At 37.5% G+C, this 17,262-nt stretch overlaps 3 protein-coding genes across 3 annotated transcripts in view; 2 read left to right on the forward strand and 1 right to left on the reverse strand.

The window, feature by feature from the left end:
* Positions 1–5: 5 nt before the first annotated feature.
* On the reverse strand, positions 6–1,343 carry LOC109854001 (52 kDa repressor of the inhibitor of the protein kinase-like). The gene is made up of 4 exons (XM_020426658.1): positions 1,015–1,343; positions 712–888; positions 455–607; positions 6–247 (listed from the first exon to the last, which is right to left on the reverse strand). The coding sequence occupies exons 1-4, from the start codon at positions 1,170–1,172 to the stop codon at positions 22–24; spliced, it is 714 nt and encodes a 237-aa protein (XP_020282247.1). The 5' UTR covers positions 1,173–1,343; the 3' UTR covers positions 6–21.
* A 421-nt stretch (positions 1,344–1,764) lies between these two features.
* LOC109854033 (importin subunit alpha-7) lies at positions 1,765–7,460 on the forward strand. The gene is made up of 8 exons (XM_020426716.1): positions 1,765–1,984; positions 2,906–3,121; positions 3,242–3,439; positions 3,521–3,741; positions 3,824–4,087; positions 4,175–4,379; positions 4,490–4,793; positions 4,877–7,460. The coding sequence occupies exons 2-8, from the start codon at positions 2,906–2,908 to the stop codon at positions 5,071–5,073; spliced, it is 1,605 nt and encodes a 534-aa protein (XP_020282305.1). The 5' UTR covers positions 1,765–1,984; the 3' UTR covers positions 5,074–7,460.
* Positions 7,461–11,432: 3,972 nt separating this feature from the next.
* LOC109854026 (arrestin homolog) overlaps positions 11,433–17,262 on the forward strand; it is a 28,947-nt gene continuing 23,117 nt past the window's right edge. The window contains 1 exon segment of the mRNA XM_020426705.1: positions 11,433–11,550. The gene's annotated coding sequence lies outside the window, so the exon portion shown is untranslated.

Genomic DNA, 17,262 nt, shown 5'->3' on the forward strand with positions numbered 1-17,262 from the left:
CTTTATATCACACATTGTCATTTAACGAGGTCCTATTAAGACGTACAACTTAATTGATGGAGAATTTTGTGTTTGTAGAGTTTTGTTACAGCTGGTTTTTTTCTGTTCATGTTTTAAATCATTTTCTCTAGATGCCCGTTTCATTTCATGTAGCACTTCTTTTTCTTGTTTTATTTCTACACATTGTTTGCGTTTTTTCTTCTTCCATGTATTGTGTTCAGTTGTTGAATATGTACTGCTGAATATGCTAAAAAAAAACACCAAAATATTAATACATGTATTAAAAAGAAAGATAAGAAATTTGGTAAAAATAATATGAGAAGACTAAAATATAAATGTGTCAAGTTTGATTTCAAGTATCATACATTTTCGTAATAATATTATATCTATGTACACGCCTGTGTAATATTCTATATTGTTAAACAAGAATAAACATTTATACAAGATATCCTACCTATTTGTTTCCTCTTGTGTGCTATGTTTTTCACAATCAGAATTGTTATCTTCAACCTTTATGTTTGTTATGTTTTCAACTTCTGTATCTGTTTCTATTTTACTTTCTTCCTCTGTTTGATGCATAATTTCCTCATCTGATGCAATCTCATTTCTATAAATAATATATTTACACATCAAATATACTTGATGTCACATAGATTCTAGTGAGAGATCATTTGAGAATGATAAACAACAAATGTCTACAAAAGAACTTGCTTTATGTCATAAAATATTGTAGGTATGGCATCTTTATGAAGACGAGGTCTAATCTTGTTCATTTTATACCACTTTTTGTCAAAATGTAAATGACATAGTCTGTACTTGTCATAAGCATACTCCGGGCCCAGTGGCTTAAGATCATATCTTTCACACGCATGTATCCACTCTAGCCATCTATCATGTTACAGCAATTTGTTAACGTAAAATTATTAAAAAAACACTATATACATATCTATAAATTCAGAAATATATTGTAATGTAAAATTACACAATGTGTCAAGAAAGTAATTAAAATGATACCTTTCACGTTCTTTTGGAAACCGAAAGAAGTGTCTCTTTACAAGAAAACGTTTCATGCAATTTTTTGCAACACACCATAAAGTCGTGATATTATTGTTAGTTGATACTTTCGACTTGGTTTGGTTTGACGTTGGAACAACTAAAGTCGTCATTTCCATTTTCTGTGTTTTAATTCAGTACAGTTACTCCTAAAAGACATTCTGTTCATTGTTGTCCGATATCAGCTGATTGCAGTTGTTTAAGCCCGTGTACAACAGACAACGGATCGCTTGTTTGTTTGCGATTGGTTGACCTCCTACCGTACATTTTTTCGTTTCGTTATTTTAGACTACATGTGACCACGCCCTTATTTGCTACAGTGAGAAGCCTGTGATAGTTCTATTTTAGGGGAGAAAGAAAGTGTTCCTTAAAACCACTTTCAAGGTTTTACCGTAAACTTAGCTCTGATTGGTCAAATTTCCAATTCAATCGCAATTCTAATTCGCAATCTGACACGAGCTTGATTCACTAGAAACATGAAACAAATCAACCAATCACATATATTTCTCTCAAATGTAAGTTCAAAAGAACGCCGGTCTGTGATTGGTTAATTTCTTTAATTAGCTTATTACCACTTATTACTGGTCAAGTTTCTTCTCGTATTTTCCAGTCTTTAATTTCTAGTTTGATACGGGATTTGTCTCTACATAGTTCTGTCCACTGAGCCACAAGAGCACCAGTAACCACCAACTCTACATAGTTCTGGGAAGGTCCACCCACAGCGTAATTCTCCCATGATTCTTTGCAAATAATAACTAGCCGTCAGCCGAGACTTTCCGATCGGCTGGTTGTCGGCTGTCGTAGTACATAGTTCGCGGTGAGGAAAAGACTTGCGGCGGCGCCTGAGCTTGTGCACTGGTTACTCCATTAATCTTATGATCTTTTACGTCTGACGACCTGACCCATCGGCTCGAATTTTGATTTCACAGTCGTAAGTAAAAAAAATGCCCAGTGCGACGATATTACACACATCGGCGGATACGGATTGCGTTGGAACGGCCGAGCGTGCGGCGCGATACGCGCGTGACGGGTTGCGGGGATCGAGAGCGTTCAAGGGGCCGACGTTAGAACGCGCGGCGTACCAAAATATTCAAGTCGAACGTGCGAAAATCGACGAACGTAATCGCGTTGACGCCTATCTCCGTCCTCTAAACAACAATTTCGCGTCTTCGAGAAACATTCAGATCCGAAAATCGTGCCGTCTATTAACTCCTAACCTTTCGCACGCGGAATCCATTGTCACAGATGATTCCGCGGCAGCCGCAAATGGCATTGAAGCAATAGATCGCTCTCGGTGGCAGAAAGCGTGATTTTTTTTCCCTCTTGTCTCTCGAAATGCTGTTTCCCTGTTGCAAATGTAATTTGTCGTCGAGATCATCAGATTTTTAATAATTATTATCCTTTATATTTTCTTGTGCACATTTACATGACACGGATGTGTGATTAGCGCTTCTCTGTGCGCGCACGAGTGTTTGCTGTGTGTGAACACACTCGCGTGTTTAAGGATATTTTTAAACGACGAAGAGTGCGAAGGTTTTATCTTCCTGTTTTTGTTTGAACAATTTTGCTGCAACCGCAATAGTCATAGTTGTATTGTTTTGAGAAATAAACGTTTTAGAAATATTATTTGCACAACAGCGCTTTTTTTTTTTTTAAATCTGTTACTTAAAAAAAAATTGTTAAGTTCAAAGCAGCATAAAATGACGATATTCTTAGATATATTGATAGTAAGATTTTTTAAATAGTTGTAACAATGAGAAGATGATCATAATTCAACAATATAATAAAGTAAAATTGTATAAAATAGATTAAACAATATAATCAATGTACACATTGTCATTTTTATTTTTAGATGTCAACCACTGGACCCACACACAAACACCGTTACAAAAATGTAGGATTAGATTCACAAGAATTGCGAAGACGGAGAGAAGAGGAGGGAGTTCAATTAAGAAAACAGCAACGTGAGCAGCAATTTTCAAAACGCCGCAATGTTCCGAACATTGTCGGAGATGAGGATAATGTTACATCATCTACGGATGACTATTCACTTCCCACAGCACAATCGGTAACATAAATGTCGCATGGTAACATAACTGTTGCATATTCCTTCTGTTTGCACATACAATTTATTTTGTATAAATGTTTTTCTTTCTTTTTACACAACATACATTTTTGTACTTTACAGCAGTCTCCTGGCATTATCACGTCCGAAATGGTGGATGCATTGTATAGTCCAAATATACAAGATCAGTTGGCAGCAACGCAGAAATTTAGAAAGTTATTATCAAGAGAGCCAAATCCCCCTATAGATGAAGTCATACAAACGGGTATTGTACCCCAGTTTGTTGAATTTCTTAAAAATAATACGAACTGTACTTTGCAGGTGAGTGTACGGAGACAATAAACGTAAGATATTCTTTATCTTGTGTAATCGACTTGTGCAAATTACTTTTTTGTTTGCTAGTTTGAAGCCGCTTGGGCTCTGACAAATATAGCAAGTGGAACATCTCAGCAAACGCGTATTGTCATAGATGCAGGAGCTGTCCCCACTTTTATATCTTTACTTAGTTCTGAATATGAAGATGTGCAGGAGCAAGCTGTCTGGGCATTGGGCAATATTGCAGGAGATAGTCCTGAATGCAGAGATCATGTTTTAGCCAACGGTATTCTCACTCCACTTCTACAGTACGTTTCTCTTCGATGTTTATTGTTTAAGATTTGATTGTTATTATTTCAACTGCTGCATCGCACACGATTCTTTGTTTAGATTATTATCAAAGGCTACAAGACTTTCTATGATCCGTAATGCGGTATGGGCATTGTCAAATCTTTGTCGAGGAAAAAATCCGGCACCAGCTTTCGCGAAGGTCGCTCCGTGTCTGCCGGTGCTAGCCCATCTTCTTAATCATACCGATTACGATGTGCTTGCTGATGCTTGTTGGGCGCTTTCATATCTGAGCGACGGTCCAAATGATAAGATACAAGCTGTTATTGATGCTGGTGTCTGTAGACGTCTTGTAGAACTTCTTATGTATGTACAATTTATATGACTTGCGTTAAAAAAAAGTGTATCACTTGCATATATTATGACACATAATTCAATTGAAACTTTTTTCAGGCATGAGCAAAATAATGTAGTAAGCGCAGCTCTTCGTGCTGTAGGAAATATAGTGACCGGTGATGATGTGCAAACTCAAGTTGTATTGAATTGCTCAGCATTACCATGTCTTTTACATCTTTTAAGCTCGCCACGAGATAGCGTTCGTAAAGAAGCCTGTTGGACAGTATCTAACATCACCGCTGGCAACCCACAGCAAATACAAGTGAGTTTCGAGCATATAGCTAAATGTGGCACGGATGTATTTGTGTAATTAATTTCTAGTAATTTATGTAACGTGTATATGCTTAAAATATCTCTTTGAAATTTCTTTAGGCGGTGATTGATGCCAACATATTCCCCGTTTTAATCGAGATTTTGGGTAAAGCTGAATTCAAAACACGCAAAGAAGCAGCATGGGCAATTACAAACGCAACTAGCGGCGGAACACCCGACCAAATACGTTATCTCGCGATGCAAGGATGTATTCCTCCGTTATGTGACTTACTCACGGTCATGGATACGAAGATCGTTCAAGTCGCTCTAAATGGTTTAGAAAATATTTTACGTCTCGGAGAACAAGACGCACCAATGCACAATAGTCTTAATCCTTATGCTGTTCTTATCGAACAATGTTATGGTAAAGTATCAATTTAACGTTTTAAAAAAGAGATTAGTTCAATTGTTCCGTTACTATTTGTTTATTTTGTTTTGTTTGTACAGGCCTAGATAAAATAGAGTTTTTGCAATCTCATCAAAACATGGATATCTATCAGAAGGCCTTCGACATTATCGAACGATTCTTTGGATCTGAGGAAGAAGATACCAGACTCGTACCCTCAATCGATTCGCAAGGGCAGGAATATCAATTTACCCCGTCAGATTCTTCCCAGCTACCAGTACAAGGCTTTGAATTTTAATCAACTGTCTTTACGACACTTCTCCGCATACAACTTGTTTCGTTAAATGTTAACGATTTGTTTTACAAGGGATTCCAGTATCCCTAAAAAAAAAATTTATATCGACACGAAATATGGTTTCACATATTTGCCCGTACGACTTGAGTCTTTATGTTTGTATTAGAAATACTACAATAATGACCCAAAGTTCGGTTTTCATATTATTATTATTATTATTATTATTATTATTATTATTATTATTATTAAAAGCAATGATATCTTTATACGATTATTTTCTTTTTTTTTTTCTTGATAATTTAGATAAATCATAACACACAACGGCAACACGGACACGCATATATGTGTTACAATCCAATTTAAAAAAAAAAAAAACTAATTTGATTTTGAACCTGCATAAAATTGCGACGCAATTTTGTCCACCAAAGACAAAATTGTCGAAACAATTTTTGCGTTGAGAAAACAATTTGCAAAACTCCCGTGCTCTCGCATGTATTTAGTTACGGGACGGGATTGATGTATCAGACATTCGACGTCTAAATGGCTTAACTAGAAGTGGAGACATTGATTAAAATACTTTTTCGAAGATCGGAATCATACCTCAATTGACGTATGACTGACACAGAATTACACACAAAAAAAAAAAAAGTTAACTTGCGTCACTCGCAAGATGACTAAAACTGAACGACTGAAGTACGCGACTACGTAGCCAACACGGACAGCATTACGCAACGCGGTACTCATCTCCTTAATATACTAGATAGAAACATGACCAATTAAACTTTTTTACTGTAAATACGTATCTCGTAATTTTAAGGCTATTCTATACAGAGTGCCCTTAAGAAGCGAAGCAATAGTCGTATATGGCTATCGAAACAACAAGTTGTAGTCGGAAAACATTGATTGAGATGTGTTAGTTTTGTAAACCCGTAAAAAGAAAAAACAACACATTTATTTTGCATCTCGAGATACGTAAGAAAATTTACGCTTCGATTCTTTTGCGTTATGATATAATCGTGACAGATTGCGACTAGTTATTATATTCATGTTTTTGTTAATCTAGCATCGTAACAAGTTCAATTTCCTAGTTGTTCTTAATTATAAACATTTGCAGATCTATTAAATAAATGATTTTTATCTATAGTTCTATAAACTGAATTTTTATAAGATTTGCAGATATATTTTTTTTTAACTCCCTTTACACACAGAAGTGACGGAAAAAAAAGAAAACAAAAACGAAATGATATTGAGATTGTACAGCATGTTATCATAGACATTTTGGACATTCTGTATAAAAAGTCTGTGAATGTATATATAAAAATGTATTTATTATTTAAGTTGATGATATCATATTGTTTACGCAAACTATATATATATATACATATATATATATATATATACACTATTTACTTTTAGTTACCGATTTGAATGATTACGACGGAGAACGACTGTACCATGACTCATTAGTTGAGACCTTTTGCCAATATGTTACTTAACAAGACACACACTGTAAGTTCTTATTGCCAATTTATAAAGTGCTTATCAAATAATGTACAACATACTGAGACATCCTTCGGATCAAAATTTGCTTTCTCTCCCCGTTATAAATTAATATATAAATTAATTATTTAAAGAGACGATTTTGGTCTGACTCAATACTTCAATCAAAACAGTTTATTTTTACACTAACTAATGATGATGATAAAAGATTCTATTTTTATTTAAAAAAATTAATTACGTGTATAATTGAGTTTTTACAATTTGGTTTTTGTATTGAGAGATGAATATTTTATGTGATAAATTCGATATTTGCAAACTTTTAATATGTGAGTAATGAAAATTGCCTGTAAAAAGAATCCAACACAATCTTGTATATAAATCGTCCGCACTTTATAAAGTATGATGTAAAGTGTATATAAAATGAGTTTTCTATAGATATATATACTTTAATATATGTATTTATAGATCATTTAATAAATATCCAATTCACTCTGTCGAATAAGAAGATATAAAAAAAAACCTAAATTTTAATAGACATTCTAATAGACATTTTAACAGACAAAATGTTTTATTAATGAGAATTGCAAGTGAGAGAGATCTTGTAAATTGGCAATAAGTAGAACGCAATACTCGACATTTATACTTACTTAAATCACCACACGGACCGCTAACTCTGACGTATTATTAAAGTAAAAAAAAAGAAAAACAAAAAAACTCGAATATCATATACATACATAAATTAATTCTTATGTATTTTATTTTGAAGTTGAAAAACAAGAAAATACCACTTGAAGATATGCGTGAAATCGCTAGATACATCAGTGTATCATTATATTTTTCGAACATAGAAATATGAGAAATTGCGATTAAGGTTCACTAAAAAAAAAAAACGAACAAAAAACAAAAAACAATTCCTGTAATATTGGCATAAGAAAATAAAGTAACATTTAACACAGATTCTAAATCATATATTTCCTACAAATTGCAAGTCAACAACAAACTTGATCACGGACTGTGGCAGCCATGTCCGTGTCGTGCTGTTGTTGCAAGGAAAAAGAAACTCGACCAAAACTGTAAACAATTCATATTGCTCTTACATGTCAAAAAAAACAAAAGTTAAATTTTCACTCGTAACTAAAATATTATTTTCGAAATAAAATACTAAACTGTGTGTGTGATGATGCGTGCCAAAATTTTATTTACGTGTATGTGTATGACATTACATACATGTACATGTGTGTGATATAAAATATTTACTTTGTAAGAACGTCTCTTCTCTTCACACGTTTGCGCGTCGCGTGAAGACCGGCGCATATTTTTCCCGGGGGGTCTTCCGGGCGAGAACATGCAATTTTATAATTGTTCGTCAAAATCGTCTCTTTCCTTCAAAGATTCCGACGAGATATCGAATGTGCCGAAGTTACTAAGAATGTAATCATACATGTGTGTCACGTAAAGAGAAAAAAAATATTCGAACCGAGTCACGTAAAAAAAAAAAACTAACGAGAAGAACGTAAAATTCGAGTTGATTAAAATTGCAGAGAGGTAAACATTTAGGGGAAGCTGAAAGCTGCTTTTTAACCGCGGGCTCTTAAAAAAAAAAGCTCCATTTTCCGCAAATATCTTTGGAGAACGCGCACGTGCTCCACAATACAAGTAAATAATTCACGCGCTACGTGCGCGGTGGTTTCGGTTACGAAATAACGTTCGTAACGAGGATATCACAAACACAAATGAAACTTTACTCTCTCATTTGTGTACTTTAGCAAATTGAGAATCTCCGCGTTTCTCGTTACACTCCACGATTGTATACATATTTCGCAACACACAGAGACAACAGACATTCAACTGAATTAACGATATTGTTGTTACGTTCTAGAGGGGAGACACGGGGGGACGCTGATGTAAGATACGTTCCATACATAAATAAATTCCATCTAAACGATTCTCTTCTCTAGTAAGGAAAGCGCGAGAGCATCCTCGAGAAGGTAGCAAAGAGTAGGAAAAAAAAAAAAAAAAAAAACTACTCTCCGTGGATCTTCCGCGGCAAACTCGCGTAAAAACAAGGTAATTTGTATTCCCTAATGGAAAAAATCTGTCGAAACAGCTTCCGAGAAAAAAAAAAATCCTTCGCGTACGAACAAATTTTTTCATCTGGTCATACATGTAAATTTTATATGCAATGCGAGATCGCGCGCGTATTTTATTCTCACATGTAATATGCAATTATTTTTATTTAGTTTTTGATAGTTCCGTAAATAGACTCGCGCGCGCGCGCGAATTTGTTCATACGTACAGAATTTTTTTTATTTTTGTTTCTGGATCGTCAAAGAGGTGGCAATTTACGTAGCAATTTGCTGCCGATCCTTTGGCTTTGCATTAAAATTGCTGGCGTGTGTGTTTATCGGAACATTAAACAAAAAGAAATTATCGCATTCGAACCGCTCGTCGGAGCAACAATGGGAAAGTCGTGTTGGAAATTAATCGAAATTGATGACGTGCCCCTCGGTGAGCACTAAAAGCACGGATTGGTAACGCAGTAAGTGCAAAACACAGTATGACACGGTATGAGTATAGTGGTGTGTGGATGTTGGTGCAACGAAGAAAAGGAAAGAGAGAGAGAGAGAAGAGGATGGTGAGTGAGGCTTCCGGTACAGGAAAGCAGAAGTTAATCAGTTTGTGTGACTTTCGACCGGTGGAAAGTTAGAACGTGATCGCACGTATGTGTGTGTGTACAAGTTTCACAACACGATTGTGACCGCAAAGCGGCGCGCTTGCACAGCGATTGACACGCCGGTAACGTGATGCATAAAATATGCGCCGACGTGAATATTTAACGGCTCGTTTTGATTTTCGGAAAAGTAGAATTCGAGCGAGGCGGGCGAAGATTGCGCTTAAAATATTCTTCTTCCCTCTCTCTCTCTCTCTCTCTTTCTGTGCTCTTTGCAACTTAATTTGATTCTCACAACAAATTTATTTGTGTGTGTGCACACACGCACCGATACGGAGCGAGAATTTTATAAAATCATCATCACGCGTGTAAAATTTCGTATTTGAATTAAACATCGCATCCGCCATTATTAACAACACGGTTTTAATTGTAAAATAAATAAGTTATATCCAATTTGGTGCTACAACAACGTTCGCAATTAATTGCGATCGGTCAAATGCGAAAAAAATTGACCTTTGAATGAATTGCGAAATTATTATACTTTGTAAACTCGCGCCTTGACGTGCTTCTCACGGGCTTGACGACAAAAAGGAGAGAAGATGAAACGCCAGGCGTGTTTCTGTAGCAATTACACATCGTCGATGCGCGTTCAATTGAAGAGAAAAAAATAATTACAACGATTGCGCTTGTATTTTTAGTTCGCTTACACGCGCCGCGAAGAGAAGAGAAAAATATGATCGACGAGAGAAACGAAGAAACCGTCGCGGTGTTGTTGAGAAATGGATCAGAAATGAGAAAAGATGACACTGAAGACACGCGCGCGCGCGATCTACAACAAGCGAAGCGGTTTTGTTTTTCTCTTGTGATTAAGCGCGCCTCTCTCTCCTTTATATTCTTAGATTAATCGCACCACTCGTTACCGAGATGGAAACTCGCCAGACACGCGACTCTTTACGTTGAGGGGAAAATAAGTAGCGAGTAGAGATGAGAACAAACGGAGGAAGATTTACACGACACAACAAGCGTCGTATCACCGGGCGTCAAAGAGGAACTGTGCGATTGGAGGACCGATGACCAATTTGCTTTTTGTATATATTCTATAAAAAAAAAAAAAAACATTTTTTTCCCAGCAAAGAAAGGTGAGTTTTACTCAGTTTTAGATGAGTTTCGGAATTTCGCGTGAGAATTTAAAGACAATGAGAAAATGCTCCCATTTTGGCGATTTTTCTTTGGCGCAGTATAAATACTTTTTCTCTCTCTGTTTCATTCTTCTTGACGTATGCAAAACATAAATTATAAATCATCTTTTTTTTATTAAAAAAACTAAACGCAAAAATGTTAACTTCGGTACGGTGTTATTTCAAACACATTTCACATGTACGTAATGATGAAAAATGTAAATGTAATTACGCGCAGAACTTACGGTTTAGAAAATGTAAAGTATATCATGCGACGCACTAACAACTGACAGCTGGCAAATGAAAAGCTGGAAAAATGAAAACTGCGGATTTGAAAGTCGAGAGCTTAAAAGAGAACTCTCTCTCGCGTGCGCGCGCGCGCAAAAACGTATAACATTACATTTCAAAACGATAATGTTCGACCGAATGCAAAAGAATTATGAATGTTATCGTCGCGCCTCGCCGAGCGCACGTGGAAAAATCAACATTTGTTTGAACATTCCGGTGACTAATATTTACTCTTGCAAGAACGAACTTTTGCGAGAAGAACGTTTTGAAACAAACGCGCGGAGATTATTTCAAGTAACAATCGACGCTCACTCCAGCCGCTCGAGCTGAACAAAAGGCGCTTTGCGCCGATATCGTTTTTTTTTTTTCTCAATCACACCGCCACCGGGAAACTGAGACGCGTCGTGTCTCTCTGTCGCAAGTCACACCGATCAAGAGCGAAAGTGAAAGCGATCGCAATCGGGAAAAGAACTAAAGTCGACAAATAGAATTGCGCGGAAAATTTACGTTCGAACGTTTTTTTGTTTTGCAAATGTTTTTAACAAGCAGAGATACAAGTTCGCTGTTTTTTTTTTTTTTTTTTTTTTCACAAGAGAGCCGCCAATCGCCATATTCCCGGGGAATATAGGCACGGCGTTAGACGTCGGGTGGGCTCTGGCTGGTCTGTACGTACGTGTGTACTGCGATGCCAGGCATCGAGCGCGCCAGTAGTCAGCGAGCCGTGTTCCGCGACAGACGTCAGGCGCAATGTTGAGTCTTACCACTTCGAGCTTTACCCTCGAGCGTGTAGGACCAGTGTAAATCCGCGCGGGATCAAACGATATCGGAGATTCCGAGCAAAGGGTGAGTTTCGCGTTTTTATCTTTCTCTCAGGCAGTTTTTTTTTTTTATTTTTTTTATTTTTTATCTTTTCCCATATTTTTCTTTACTCTGTGTTTTTTTTTTATTTTCTCCGACGCACGGATCGCCTTCAGTCTTCACAATCGCGAAACTAGGCTCTGTCGTATTGTTCGTCGCTTTGAAACGTTTCGATTTCATTTCCAACTCTCTCTCGCGCGAGGCAAATGAAGCAAATTCCAATTTTTCCCCGGGGGATTTTTCTTCTTACCTCAATCCGGATTTTCGTAATTTCTAGCACGTACGTGCGCAACGTCGAAACAATTTCAAAAAAGAAAAAAAAACCACAACGGTAGTCTCAACAACATGTGTGTGTATGTGTGTGTGTGTGTGTGTGTGTACGTGTTGTATGTTTTATACATGAGCACGCGCGCAAGAGTGACATCGGTCTGATCAACGAAAATGTTAAAGGTAATCGCTCAAGAGACAAAATCTCAGATGCGGTCGATGCGCGGACTCGATATTGGCCATTAATATTTGAGTCTCCCCCGAGCGAGCGAGGTCACTTCCCCCCGGAGCAATTTGGCGAATTGTGACACGTTTGCACGATACGTCAGCGAAGCTGATCTCCCTGTCTCCCGCGGGGAAAAGATCAATGCAACATGAAAACGGCGTTTTGGCGTTTATATACACAGCCTTGACTTTGGTACACAATGATGATCCGCCGTGTGGTGGAGTTTGACGCGTCGTGGTAGATACCGTCGACACAACGCGTGTGTGACGCAACGTTGCATCGCCAAAAGCGAAACAACGAAACTACGGGGAGAATGAATAGCGTCGTTATCGAGAAAGAGGCCTGCGGTTAATCAAAATTGATACATCGCTCGTTTATATATCGCGTTCCGCGAGAGAGTGTTTCCTCGCTAATTCGCCATTTTTGTTTCTCTTCCCCGCATTCCCCGATTGAATTGGGTTTTCATTCAAATCAAACGGCCGTGCACGACCGATACCGCCGCACAGGTGCTCTTCTCTCGCACACACGAGAGCCGTTGTTATTATTATAATTTAATCTTCATTCTCTCCCTCCCGTATGATACAAATAATAATATGAATTAATAATTTGGTTTTTTTTATATATGCAATTAATTCAACGGAATTAAATAAAATCGTGTGTTTTTTTTATAAACCTTCGAGTTCTTTTTTTTTCTTTATTTGCGAACGAGATTAAACAACATTGATATGCTTTTAGTTACCTCGAGTGTGTTTTTCTTATTAAATCTCAAACGTAACGTACAGAAATGTAACTACAGAACGTACCAATACGCACGTATACAAAACTGGAAAATTTTTGTCCTCGCTCCGCTCCGCTTGCTTTCAGAAATAAAAAAGTAACAAATGTGTCTCTGTAAATAGAAAAACAAAAAAAAAAAAGTAAGGGAGACCGAAGTAAGTTGATACAATTTTTATTTTACGACGTTATCTTTGTATTTGTACTTGCAAGAAGGATAAAATCTCTGGACGTCGTCGTCGCGTACAAACGCGCTTCTTTTGTCCTGATTTTTTATCTTACCGTATATTTTTTTTCTTTAGAAAAAAAATTTGACGTTGCTCATTGTATCGCCAAGAGGGACGTGATGAGAGGAAGGAGACAGGTTGATATAAAACGCGCTGTGCTCAAACAAAATTGCAAAAGTAACAAACTAACAAACCGCGCGGAGAAAAAAAAAAGTCCCCCGCGTGTATGGACGGACAGATTCGATTTCCGGTTTATAAATAACACGTGAGACGATCTATCTCGCATACAATTTGTATTTACGTAATTACGTGTAACCAGATACATTGCAGAAAATTTGTTTATGTACGAAGGACCTTTTCCAGGGAAAGAGGAGGAGGGGATGTGCACAAATGGTTGATATCGAAGCTAATAGGTTTCTCTCCGGAAATTTCGGATGAGATGTGTGGCCTGGCGCGCACGATATGTACGCGCGCGAGTACATCAGGATATCAATACCATAATGAACACACGAGCTCATTTGATGTATAGCAGTAGTTTTGCAGATACATTGAAAATCTAATTACGTGCCAGGCTTCGCGATTCTGAATAGGGCTTTAAACACACTATCAGTGCTCCGAGCTCGCAATCGTATTTAAAACCACAATTCGCTCACAAACACAATACGCGCGAAAACACCGACGCGTAACCAGATTAAGTGGTTGGAATTTGGACGAAGTCGAGAATGTGGTGCTGACGTCTAATAGACGCGAACAAACGGTATACAAGCTGATTGCTATGTTAAACACTCTCTTTTAATTACCGGACGGATTATACCTTCGTAAATACTTGCATAAACAAACAGACTTTCGCGGATAAATAAACACACGGAACGTTCGGAATGTGTGAGAGGTGTGGATTTCCACAAACCGTCGTAAAAACGTGCGCGAAATGCAATAAAAACGCAGACAAATGCGCGTTGTATCAACTCGCCACGTGTCCTCGCCGTCATCAAGTTCTCTCCTCGGAAGGACGTCCTTCGCACACACGTATACATTTTTGCTCGGATCTCGTTTTCTCAATAATTCGAATTATCGTTCCTCTTCAAATAATATGTAAACGCATAGGTTAAAGTAAAACAATAACAAAGCGCGCAAATTGCCGGCAACGTATCAGATAATTGACACTGCGTGCATATGTTTAATTACTCGGGTCTTGTTTTCTCAGTAAATGAAATTTATCACTCTTCAAATAATACGCATATTTTAATTTAAACAAAAAATAGAGAGAGAGTGAGAGAGAGAGAAAAAAAAAAACACAAATTATTGATAAGGTATATCTGTAATCGACATTTACATAAAACCGTTGCGTTCATACGTTTGTTTATTTATTTACTCATCACGTTGGTCGCGGTTTATTTATTAATTTTTTCTCGCGCTTAATACCGCGTGTGTGAGAGAGACGGTAACGTCGTATTTTTGCAAACTTTGTTAATTAAAAGTTCAATTAGACCATCCCCGGGGGGAAATGTGAAATGTAAATTAGGTGAAGGATAAAGCTGCGTTATTAGAACATGTCTTTATTATTCTCCTCTTATATATACTTTTTCGTGGCGCTGGTCCTTTACTTGTTGCTGCCTCAAACGGCAGTTACGCAAATTAAAATCCTTTTAAGAACCGGTACAAATTAAAAAAATCCTCTTTCTTTTCAAAAAAAAAAGAAAAAAGAGAAACATACGTTTTCGTCTTGCGTAAACTTAATTAAAATTTTTTGCAACATTATTTCCCTCGCTCTCTCTCTCCCTCGGAGTTTATCGGATAAAAGAGAGCAGCGGGATAAAGTCGCTATCGTCTCGCCACCTTAAAGCCGATAGTTCACAGAAAAAAAAGAAACAAAAAATAACGAGGTTTAACCGAAACGGATTATGTGCGAGAACGAATTTTGTGGATGACACACAACACGCAAACAGACACACAGACGCGACGAGGATATCTTTTTGTCTCCGCTCCTTCGAAACTTGATATCTCTTGACGTAATAGCAGCTTATGTTACAGTGGTTCCGAAAACGTTGTTGATTACATCCGTTCTCCAAGGAGTAACGATCTGCAGGAACTTTCGTTGCCTATCCTCACCGGCTATTTCGAGAGAACGAGAAAAACCCCCAGGTTTGTCGAACGAGCGCTCATCTAATTGACGTTTATTTCCATTCGGAGAAATCGCTAAAAGGGAAATTAATCTTCTACCGGATTAGACGGCGCTCATTAGACAGGATAGGAAGGCAATTATCTCCCCTCCGATCGATTGAATCAGGTGGACTCCTCTCTCGTGAAATTAGAGTTAGACATTTGACGCCCTTTGATGTTGCAAACGCGCGATATCGGTATTGCGTTTGCACAAATCCCTCTCCCGTGTCCCCATTTTCTTTACGTCTGCGATCTGTTCTCGAAAGTGGTTGCGTGACATTTATATATATATACATATAATTATTTTAATTAAACGTCAAGAATCAATTTTTGAAAGTAAATTTCTCATTTAAGAGAAAACAAGAGATCGGATGTATGTACGTGAGATATTTTATTAAGTAAGCGTAAATACGCGCACATGGTAATTCGAAAATCTATAGTCGGATATTAGTTCGCAACTCGATTAAAATTACTCGCAAATTTAATGCGCGAGTAGTTTAGTTTACATTTTAAAAATATCCCCGTACATTCTGCTCTCCCGGCTCTCAAGGGTCTGTGTTGTTATTTCTCTCGAGTTGAGAAAACTGTCAGAGAGAGGGAGAGAGAGAGAGAAAGACTTATTTCGATTAATTGTTTAAATTTTCTCGGGTTTCTGTTTCGCGCGCGCGCAATATTGAGTTTCCATTTGTTCTTCACAAATTTGTGACAGTTACACCGTGGGAGTTCGGATTCGAAATTCGGACGTAATGAAGAGGGAAAGAAAATACAGAGAAAATCACATCGCATTACGTTTACAAGGTAAAATTTGCATATTGAGTGATGATGCACTCGCGTTGGTGCATCTCGAGGAAAGGAGATGCGCGCGATCGATCCCCGTTACGCGTTTCCGTTACGCGGTTTTGTGCCACGGTACTTATGTAAAACAAGATGTTAATGAAACTTCGCCGATGTCAGCCCGAGAGAACTGGCGTCTTGTTACATAAAGACGCTGCACACATAATCGCTTTACGTTACCTCGCGACGGTTTCCGGATCGGATTGTAGAATTGTTCGCTTTTGTTCGATCTTTCGAGAATTTTTCTTACACGAGGGTGTTGGTTGCGTATTTACGAAATATCGAATTCATATCAGAAATTGAAACGAGATCCTCGTTTGCAACCAAAAACCGGAACGTCCGGTTTTTTAATTGCGAAAACCTAACCTTTTGCGTTGCAAACACTAATGTTTAAACTTGATGATTGCTGCGATAAATTGCAACAGCAAAAAACAAACTAAACAAAAGTAAACACAAAATTAAACAAACAAAAATGAGAAAATACCTCAAAATCTAGATAAATTCGTGTTTTTTTTTTCGATATCAGTTTTATGATACACCCACATACGTACGCGAAAAGTTATACGGTGAAAAGTAATTATAAAACGAAGTTTACGAAGTTTACGCTTAAAGAGAATGTTCTTTCTCGCGCTCTTTCTCTCTCTTTCTCGGTGTCGCGAAAATGTCGTTTTACATAGAAAAATATTCACAAAGTAAAAAAACAGCTTATTGGAGATAAAAGTAAATTAAACTTATTAGTACTTAGTTATATAATATAAAGTAGCAAAGTTATTTGAAAAAGTAATTTTAACGTTGCGCGGCAATTTATGCGAATTGCTCGCAAAAGGTAATGAGACACGACGGCTCGGCTTGAGTTCCCCACGATGTGACACATGTATTAGTAAATGACGAAAATCTCGCACTGCGAATGAGAAATTCTCGTGCTCCGATGATTACGCACCGGTAAACACGTCTCGTGAAATATTGCGGCGGTGTGACGCGCGTAATATTTATGGTCTCGGAATAAATTAAGACTATCCCTCGTTGCGCGCGTGCGAAAAACCCGTACGAAATTCAGAATTACAGCGCAAAACTAGAATAAAAATACTCTCGTCTATATGTGTGTGTGTGTGTGTGTGTGTATGAGAATGACGAGTGCGTGTGCGACGTCCTAATCTTTTAAGCTTGATCAACGACGCGAACTGAACAAAGCAACTACGTAACCCTACG

The sequence above is a fragment of the Pseudomyrmex gracilis genome, unplaced genomic scaffold (assembly GCF_002006095.1).
Source record: "Pseudomyrmex gracilis isolate BER0280 unplaced genomic scaffold, ASM200609v1 scaffold_58, whole genome shotgun sequence".
NCBI lineage: Eukaryota > Metazoa > Arthropoda > Insecta > Hymenoptera > Formicidae > Pseudomyrmex > Pseudomyrmex gracilis.